At 37.3% G+C, this 10,697-nt stretch overlaps 1 protein-coding gene across 1 annotated transcript; it reads right to left on the bottom strand.

The window, feature by feature from the left end:
• Window positions 1–4,745: 4,745 nt before the first annotated feature.
• On the bottom strand, window positions 4,746–9,776 carry LOC137715946 (uncharacterized). The gene is made up of 8 exons (XM_068455311.1): window positions 9,334–9,776; window positions 7,195–7,689; window positions 6,869–7,031; window positions 6,425–6,722; window positions 6,187–6,259; window positions 6,017–6,107; window positions 5,668–5,747; window positions 4,746–5,273 (listed from the first exon to the last, which is right to left on the bottom strand). The coding sequence occupies exons 1-8, from the start codon at window positions 9,412–9,414 to the stop codon at window positions 5,130–5,132; spliced, it is 1,425 nt and encodes a 474-aa protein (XP_068311412.1). The 5' UTR covers window positions 9,415–9,776; the 3' UTR covers window positions 4,746–5,129.
• Window positions 9,777–10,697: the final 921 nt, after the last annotated feature.

Below are 10,697 nucleotides of genomic sequence, written 5' to 3'. Positions count from 1 at the left end.
TTCTAACTAACTATGCCTATGTAGCAGTACATCACTATTCTAACTAACTCATTACATCATACCAACAATTCTAACTAACCCAATCAGGAAATGACATGACATTTCAGTTTTATTGGTTGTTACTCCCCCTCAATCTCAGCGAGGATAATCAAGTCTGAGATTGTAACAATGTTTAATGAAGACTGGACTATGTAAACCCTTTGTAAGAACATCAGCTACTTGATTCTCAGTAGGGATGTAATGAACTGTCACATCCTTCTTTTGCATTCTTTCTCGAACAAAGTGATAATTTGTATCATATGTTTTATCCTCGAATGGAAGACAGGATTTGTACTCAATGCAAGTGCAGAGATATTATCACAGTGTAGTGATGGAGGAGTATCCAAATGCTCATGCACATCTCTGAGTATGTTTCGAATCCAACATACATATGCAGTGCAATTTGCCAATGCTTTATACTTAGCCTCAGTTGAGCTTCGTGAAACTGATGGCTGCTTTTTCGATTGCCAAGATATGGGATTGTCACCAATGAATACAACATAACCAGTGATTGAACGTCTTGTATTAATATCTGTTGCCCAATCAGCATCAGAATATCCATGGATTTGAGTAACAGAAGGTGTATAGGTGAGTCCACACTCTAGCAAATACCTGAGAATTCTCGACCAGAAATAAATGTGCATCTGTAGGCCTATTCATGAACTGACATATACTACATTGACTAAGTATGCAATGTCCGGTCTTGTGAACGTTAAGTACTGAAGAGTACCAAGAATGCTTATGTAGTAGCTAGGATCAGCAAGAGGAGTTCCTTCTGAAACAAGCAACTGTGTATGTGGTTTTGATGGAGTTGGAGAGGATTTGCAGCTTTCCATACCAGCCTTCTTGTTCCACATAAGTTTCCGTAATGAGGCGATCGAGCTCTATGTTTATATTAAAGTTCAGATGTTCTGTATTCGGTTCAATTCTTCCAAAGTGGATTTTTTCTTCTTGGTTTTGGAAAAGTCCACCGGCTGAGATTATCTTGCATTTCTTCTTTATTACATTACTTCATTTCTGAAACAATTCTCATATGAATTGATGAAATTCTCAACGGGTTTGGTACCGGTAGCATCAGTTTTCTAACTCCATTGGCCTGCTTTCTTGCTGTGGCAACGAATTTGGAGATTTGTTGGACCAAGGATCAAGTGATAGAAGAAATCCCTAACCTGAGCAAATTGGCATCTGGGAGAGAATGTTGCAAGCATATTACAAGTTCAATACTTACAGATTTTGTGTAGGGATAAAGCGTAACAATTGGGACTCTAGTTTACAATGGCCGGCATTAGAATTAGATCCCTAAATAATTGGCATAAGAACTGATACTTCTTAGTGGGTTTGATGGTATCAGGTTGTCAAACTCTAGTGGCCTGGCCAGCTTGCAACGAAATCTACAGATTCGTTGGAATTCCCTAGTGGTCTAGTGACCCTCATTCTTCATTTGGTTGAAGGAGGTGTTCAGCTCAGATTTCGACAAAATTTCTAGGAATGTGCAGACCTGAGACCTGCTAAGTATCTTTTTGATAGGCGCCTCTATCTGTATGGTGGAAGGCGATAAAGACACTTGGAAAACACTTTCGGGTCTTGCCAATTATACGAAGAGCTAGGTTGCTACCCGAAAAGTTTACTTGTTGCCGGATCCTTTCGTTTTCTAGTTTGCGTGTACTTTTAGTTTGAACAGATATTATGTTAGTGTTCAGTGTACCTTAGTACAAGGTCATACATGATAGTTACCAAACAATATCTTTGTTTTCGCCATTTTTGGTTACAATGCAATAAGAAATGTGATTTCACATCTTGTTGCAAAAGATAACTTATATAATAGAGTAAGCATTATACGTGTAATTTCGACATTAATTAGAACGGTTTAACTTTGTAAACGTAATATTTATTTCACTCATGAATGAAAAAGAAATATTCAATCCACAATGTTACAGATGGAAAAACATTCCATTAATTGAATTAGCTCATGGCGCCAACTCAAATTTACAATACAATATTTTATTCTATTCCTCAAGCAGTACATCTAATATACTGGTTGGTTTTCCTTCAAAGAAGCAAATTACGAGGCGTTTCATTAGGTTTCTTGACAAATCAGAGTTACCCCATGACAAAGAAAAAAGAAAACCAGTGGATGGTAGCACCTTCGTCACCTTACATTTTCTAGGAAAACTATCACTATTTCAACAAACATATTAAGCTGTCCCGTGAGCATTTCGTGCGGTTACACTCAGTCTTCATTTTGTTGGAAGAGATCCTGAGTTTAAATCTCGTTTGTTTCTGCATAACTCCCTCCGAATTATGCAAATTGCATAATACCTTGTGGCTCTTTCTCCAAGAGAACGTTGGAGTCATGACCTTAAGGACCGCGCCTCGTCTTCTGTTAGCTGTCGAGGTCGCAGTCTGGAAGGTGCAGAAGAGGATTGGAAACCGACCCTCGAGCACCACTGAAGCAAACCTACCCGGAAGACTCTAGGATCGATCCGTGCCTTTCCTCTCTTCCTCCCATGCCACCCATTTCCAAGAATTGTTATGAACTTGGGTAAGTGCCACAAGTTCTAACAAGGGCTTTAAGCACCAGTTCATGTGTGTTGCTTACAGCGCAGTACAAAATGTGATTTCACATCCTGTTGGGAAAGATGATTTTTATAGAGCGAGGCCTTGGAATGGATAAGCACAATAGAGATAAGGTCACGTGAATTATCAAGGTGAGTGTCGAAGAAAGTCCGTTTCAAAAACCATGCATGCATTATACGTGTAGCTTCGACATCAGAAAAGTTGAACTCTGAGCAACCGTAATATTTATTTCATTGGTTATATCAAGGTAAGTGTCAAAGAAAGTCCGTTTCAAGAACCATGCACACATTATACGTGTAGCTTCGAGATAAAAAGTTAAACGTTGTGTAACTGTAACATTTATTTCATTAATTGTCAAGGTAAGTGTCAAAGAAAGTATGTTTTAAGAACCAAGCATGCATTATACGTGTAGCTTCAAGATTAGAAAAGTTAAACGCTGTATAACTGTAACATTTCCTTTTTTAATTATCAAGGTAAGCGTTGAAGAAAGTCTGTTTTAAGAACTATACATGCATTATATGTGTAGCTTTGACATCAGAAAAGTTAAATGTTGTACAACCGTAACATTTGCTTTTTTAATTATCAAGGTAAGTGTCAAAAAAGTCCATTTTAAGAACAATGCATGTATTATTATACATGTAGCTTCGACATTAGAAAAATTAAACATTATGTAACCGTAACATTTATTTTTTTAATTATCAAGGTAAGTGTCGAAGAAGGTCCGTTTTAAAAACCATGCATGTAATATACGTGTAACTTCGACATCAGAAAAATTAAAACTTTGTATAACCGTAACATTTATTCCACTACTGAATAAAGAAAAAATATTGGATCTACGATGTTACTAATAAAATAATATTCATATTCACTGAGTTAGCTCAACTCATTTTAACCAATGTTCTAAAAGTCAGGCTAGGCGGCCCTAGACGGTGCTTAGGCGCTTGACGACGGCCCCCTGCCTCGATTATACCAAAATCGTTCAATCAGTCGACTAGACTATTAATCGGCGCCTAGACGGCCGCCTGGGAGGGCTAGGCGGCCTCGTTTGTCTCTGGGCGGTTCTGCAACTTAAAAAAAATAAAAATTATCGTTGCAAAGGTTGTGCATCTCCGCCATCTTGCTGCAATTTCATCGCGTCCTTGCATCTTGTCCCCTCTCTGCGTGTGTAGAAGAGGAGTCGGCATAGAACACTGAGCTATGTAAAATTGCAATTTGCAGAGAAGAAGAATGCGACAGTGCAAAGCTCTGCAAAATTGCAATTAGCAGAAGAGAAGAATGAGAACAACCTAGAGGTTATGTTGTTGGCTAGGGTTAGAGCTAGGATTTTAAGTGGCTGATATTCCTTTTAAAATTAGAGAATAAAATATATTTATTTATTTAATGTGAAAACAAGGCCAATCCTTTTTGAAATGAAAAATAAGGCCCAACGATTAAAACATATAGATTTGATAAAAAACGTTACAAAACTATAATATATATATATATATATATATAATATTAACCTATATGTCATTTTATTTTGCAATTTATGTATCAATACAATTATGTATTTTTTAAGTATAAAGAGATACTTATTTATACTATTTTGATTTAAATCCGCTTAGTTCGCCTAGCCACCTAGGCGCTAAGCCTCAGCCCGCCGCTCGACTAGCGTCTAACATCTTTTAGAACATTGATGGTGTCAACTCAAAGACTAAGCACTTGATTCATGTCAAGTAAGACTTTGAGAAATATTTTTCTTAGATCAAGCTAAATACTATCCAACAAATTATGACTTGAATACTTATTCCATAAAACAAGGTCTTGAATAATTGCTAATGTGCCTTTTCTTTTCAAACCAACCAAGATCATTGTCTTGGATATTCATAATATTATATTGAGTATTTAGTCCGGAAATCAAAATGCTTAAACTTTCTGGAGCGACTAACATTAAGTTTTTCTTGATGTGCAAATTAAAAGGAAAACGTAACAAAAAATCATTGCCAGTTGAAATTATAGAGACCTCAGCACATTGAGACGAACTCAATCACATTATATTATAATTGTACCGATGAATTTGGCTGCAGAAATTAACTAAAAGAAAGAACAAGTAGGATGAACACCTTATTGTATGTTGTAAACTTCAGAAATTAAATGGAAATGGAACAGTAGCCATTTTTTGTAACACTTTTGGTCGAACTGGCAATAATTGTTAATCAATACAGCATAAGTATTTTGTGCTTTCTAAAGTTGAAGCTCGAGCACGAGTTCAGAAACTAATGCTCCAATCGCTCTAACTAAAACACGTCTAATTACACTTGGTACTACCACTGCTATAATTTTGAGGCTATACAATCTTGTATTAAAAGTGGGAAGCATACAAAATTCCAGGATATATTACAAAAATTATCGAAATCCTTATCTCCGCTATAAGCTTACTCACGTGATATCAACCATTGATGACCTTACAGTAACGATTAGTCACTCCTGTGTGAATTTATGTTTCCTGGAAACTGGTCTGGTCATGCCAACAATTAGGTCATCTGGCGTTGCTCAGACGCAGTTTGCCATCTTCTTCTCCATCTCAAGAACTCGACAATAATGGAACTTCCACTCATTGTGACTCCCAACCCAGCAAATGTTGCGAGGAGAATACAAAGAACTGCTTGCACGCGGACCTGAAGCCACAATATAATGCAAAAGTATTTAACACACATTCACATAAGATAATGGGACTTCGAATGCTAGAGTTATTTCAACAAGAAATTCGGAAAAGAAGCGCAGCATATTGTCTCCAAATAAACGTAGATCTTGGGATATCGGATGCTTGTTGTCCCAAAGTGATTAAAGGTCCAAAAAACTAGCACAAAGCCATTTAGTGTTCATACTAGTGCAAAAAGTTTATCGATATTTATGATCTGATTTATGTCCATAAAGGTCTGTAAGCCACACTGAGAGCAGAATAACTATAAATAAGAGGTTGTTTAGGTTCCACTTCGATTAAAAGAAAAGTGCGGGATGAACCTATGGAAAACGAAGAAAAGAGAACTTGCTGTGGAAAAAGTTTCTTACCAAAGAGTAAAATATATGTGCAAATAGAACGACCAAAGCAAACTGAACCGATGCGTAAACCCAAACAAATCTTCTTTTCACTGAACACAGAAGATTCAAAAGTTAGTGTGGTGAATCAACAATCCATAAGCCGTAAAAGAATATGGTAACAATTCACTGCCACGGGTGCATGAAAATATATCATGGCTAATATTCTAACATTAAATGATTGCTCTCGTAGCTAGTTGCCTTCGGGGCGATGCATGTTAGAATTACTTGTAACCTATAAACTTAGAACGTATGTTTTTCACACCAAAAATTAGCATAGAAGATTGCACAAATTAAAGAGAAATGATGATTGCCAGCCTACCCATGGTTGATGAAGTCACGGATGAGAGAAGACCCAGTACACAAGAAAATGGAAGAGAGATGACAATTGCTCCAGTACCCATCTTCTTCACCTGCAGTGAACATACATATTATGAATGAGTCAGAAAATTATAAAATGACAAGCGCCACAGTTTTGATTTCCACTCTTACCAGGAGCTGTTCGAGAAAACAAAAGTAGGCAAGCATGCTGACAATGACAAGCACAGGCACTTCCTGCGAAACCCTGAAAAGATATGAACTAACAATATTAGCGCATGAATGTTTTTCTATGGAACATTTTTTCAGCGAGATTCTTTTATTGAGCTTACGGGATGCAAGATAATTAAACAAGCAGGTTTGTTTGTGAGGCATTGAACAATAAAAACTGTATATATGCAAAGCCACTTGCCTGAACCCATTAGCATCTTCCTGCTCATATAAACTTGCTCCAGCATTTTGAGCTCGAACACTTTGAATTCGTAATAGAGTGACAGGCAGGTTTTGAACCTCTTGCTTACAAACATCACACGTCTTGTTACCTTTGATACTAAACCATTTAATAGCACATTCTTGGTGGGCCAGAGCAAGTTCGCCTTTGCAACTGCATTCCGTTTTGAAGGTCTCACCCCCTTCACACAGTTCCACTAGACAAATTCTACAGACGGCCTCTTCCTCGGGTATGTCTTCACCATTATCATCATCTTTCCCTGAACCATGAGAGTAATAAGATAAAGAATTAAAAAAATAGCCTAAGCAAATTTGTTATACAACAAAGTTATAAGTCAGAAACGTTAGCATATAAAACTCGATCAGGATTCAGTGTCCATGACATAATCGTAGACAAGAAAAATACCAGCATCTACAGTTGGGGAACTAATCGATACACCATCCCCTTCCTTGACTCGAGGAGTTGAAGGAATTACACGGAAAAATGAATCCATCATCTTTAAGTTCATTTCTTTAAGGTTGACTGGGACTGAAAGTGAGCGAGCTATCTGTCTTCGGGATTCTTTCCTCTGTAAGATAAAAGAAACACGACTGTAAAATACACATGTTTATAGATGGACATGACTGAGATGTTTGGTGGCCTAGTTAACATGTATGCTAGCAACCAAGTGGTGGTGGGTTGATCAACTAGGTTCGATTAGACATTCTTGAGCAATAATGTCCAGAACTTACAATTGAATTCAGAGAGCCACCAACACTTCCGCCATGTGCATATTCTCGGTGTGCAAGTGCAATTGGAGTTACAGGTAGGGATGATGTTGTCTTCATCCTCGGTGTGAATAGTTTTGTGAGAGACAGTGACCTTGAGATGGAAGCTTTCTCCCGAGCTCCTGTAGACGAACCTTCTGCAGCTAGGTTGGATGCCTTCTCGGCATCAGCAGAACTTCGATACTTGAAGCTTAGTTTTGGAAAAATAGATTTTATAGATGATTTTCCTTTTGCTGAAGAGGGCCCTGGCGAATCACTCATTCTTCCGTCTACAGAACCAGGTGTCAAAAGAAAATTCACTTTCCTAGGAGTAGGACTTGGTGTTGGAGGCATCTTTATTGCAACAAAATCCTTGACACAATCTTCGGATGTTCTCGTGGGTATCTCCAGGTGGAGATTTTTTCGCTTCCATGGATGAACTTGGGGTGCTTCTTCAGCTACTCCCACTGAATCTTCAACCTGAACAAACGAGGATATAATATGAATTGAAGAGGATGTAAAATAGAAGCAGAAGGCAATATATATACATATATACATATACATTATATACATAAATATGTTTATTTTCCAGCTTAGCAATCTTTTCTTCTTCCAGGTTTTTCAATAATTAATATGATTAGAAAAGATAGCTGTTCTGAAAGAGAGAAGTAACCAACTGTATCAGACAGAAGTGTTGTATTAAGTCAGAACTCATACAGCTAGCTTAGAACCCACATTTTTGTATCCATTATTCGAAAATGTTTTCCAAGATTTTTATGTACGATTTCTTTTTGTAGGCAGAAATTAATCAGGGAAAAAGAAAACAGCTTCATCCATGAAACATAATGGACAGAATCACAATCAGTAATATCTGATGTACTTGATCAATCTTTTCTGAACTAGATTTAGGTATATTTCCTTGTATCATTTATATACGGAGATTCCTGTTTCGGTGGTAAGTCATACATATATCTGTGCATGTGTGTGTGTCTGCAGGCAGCTGCATGAGAGGGATCCCCATTGTTTCTGACAAATGGGGATCAGGGGCCTACTCTGCAGTGTAGTTCAGTGATGTGAATCGTTTAATAACTGAATATACACTAGAAAACTTCTGCAGCTATGAATTTCTTATATCAGCCAATTTCACAATTTAAATCCAACACATTGTAGCTTTAAATTGTTTGAACTTGGAGAGTAGTAGTAATACAACGTGGGTATGTTTAAATGCACCACTACTAGGTATGTAACCATAGTCTGTATTATCAGAAACACATAAAACAATTTATCATTTGATTTAGATTCACGCGCACTCACATTTGTACTAAAAACTACTTAAACTGGATGCGGCTAAGTTTATTGAGAGATACTAAAATCCCAGCTACTCATTTTGGTAAGACACCCACAATTTGTCCTTCAGAGTATGAAATGTTAATCCAGTTTACTTACAGGATGATGATTTTAAAATAATAGCACATGTTCATGTTTGGGGAACTCCGGGCACAATGGTGTTCTAGGATTCATATAGCCGACCCCACTTGGTGGGAAAAGACTTTGTGGTTGTTGTTGTTGTTGTTGTTGTTGTGTTCATGTTTGGGGAACTAACACATCAGGTCTGTCTTCGGCTCATTTCAATAGGTAGATTGTAGACCTATACAAATTTAATACTTTTCTTCTCAAACTTCACAGACAAAACTGCTATGCATCACTGATTATTTAAAGTTACAACTGTTGATTTTGTAGACAAACATTACATATTTGGCAACTGGATTAGAGATTAACAGCACATACAAATCAAAGGAAATGCGCGGCAACGGACTCTTGACAGCGTAATGATTCACAATACTCATCAATCAAAGAAAAGAAGATCAAAATTTTGGGACAGAGTCCCTAACTTCCTGTTTATTTTTTCTTTGGCTTATGAGATAACAGAGAACAAGATCATCAGAAACAGATGATCCAAAGAAATACAAGAAAAACGCAATTAATTAATCATCCGAGGTAATTGAAGGGGTATTATACTTATAATCTAGCTCACGATTAGCTCAAAACACGGGGGAAATGGTGATTGCTGGATTACAAAGTGAGTGAAATTGTAAACTGTAAATAGAAGCAGAAAGTTTGTACCTTGTGAAGTGGCACAACAACTTCTCCTTGCCCTTGGCATGAATTTTGATCATGATCATGCTTTTCTTCCTCAGTTCCCATTCTCTCACTCTCTACAATCCCACAAACCAAACAAAACCCAATCAGAACACCTTACAAACAACAAGCCTATGGAGATGTAGGTTTCTTGGGGTGTGTGAGGGAGTGGGGAGGAAGGGAGGGAAGGGAAGGGAAAATCAAGTAGAAGTAGCAGTAAAGGAGAGGAAGGGAAGATTGGAGACGCTTCCGAATGCATATTTATGACAAAAGGTGGTGGTGGGGTGGAGTGGAGAGGGGTGGCCTACTTCCGCCGACTCTGCCACCCACTCTGTCCTTCCGTCCTCAGCAGTGAGTGTCACATTCATAGTGCCCGCGGACTCCCGTCATTTTTATGGACACGCTGACTCTCACCCCTCTCGTCATACATACTTTGCCCACTCCAACATTTTTTCATCTTTATCACTCTATCCATTGAGAGTCACCCCTGATCACTTAGGAATGTTTTGGGTGAGAGAACTTCCAAATTCCAATAAAGTAACTAAGAAATAGATCACAAAATGTTAGACATGAGGGACTAGAAATGCATTATTTAAGTGTTATAAAAGGCATGGGAGACGAATTTATAAATGATTCCTTCAAAAGGAGAAAAGGGGGTTGGAGGAGCCTCGGATCTAGGTGAGGAGGGTCACAAGGGTGCTTGATTTCCACTGTGACACTAGCTCTCCTCATCTTATGAAGCACTTGGTTGGTTGTGTTTTTGTTACATACATGTTAAATTAACGTCACGTGAATAAACAAATGTTATATCAACAACAATAAGTAAACTATTAACTACATGATAACAATTTAGTGTTGATCTGAGATAAAAGAGTCATCGAGTGTCACGTCTTAAAATAACCTTATCTTAAAATAAATTAATATTGTAACTAGTTTTATCTTTAAGTTATTTTTGCTCCCATTTAAAGAGAAATACCGATACACCAACACCTTTTTCTTTTTAATAAAAGGAGGTTCTTCTCATTTTGGTTTGACACAAGTTACTGCCAATGTCGTTGGGTTCAGAATTCATCCGTCCACATTGAAGTGGACGTGCATTTGGTTCGACCTTTCAGAATCTCAATAATACTGCTACAAGTTCAAATCTTTTGCATTCATTTTGCACATGAAATTGTTTGTTATCCCTATCATTGATTTGATCTCACATGGTCGGTGTTACTATTCTAGCACATGATTTCATGTAAACTAATGAATATATATATATATATATATATATATATAATTGTTATTAGTCACTTCAAAAATCTCATTCTACACTCATCACAAGTGTATTTTTCTTTCTAATTTTA

Source organism: Pyrus communis, chromosome 14 (genome assembly GCF_963583255.1).
Source record: "Pyrus communis chromosome 14, drPyrComm1.1, whole genome shotgun sequence".
Classification (NCBI taxonomy): domain Eukaryota; kingdom Viridiplantae; phylum Streptophyta; class Magnoliopsida; order Rosales; family Rosaceae; genus Pyrus; species Pyrus communis.
Note: the sequence above shows the minus strand (reverse complement) of the source record. Positions and strands in the feature narration are given on the sequence as shown.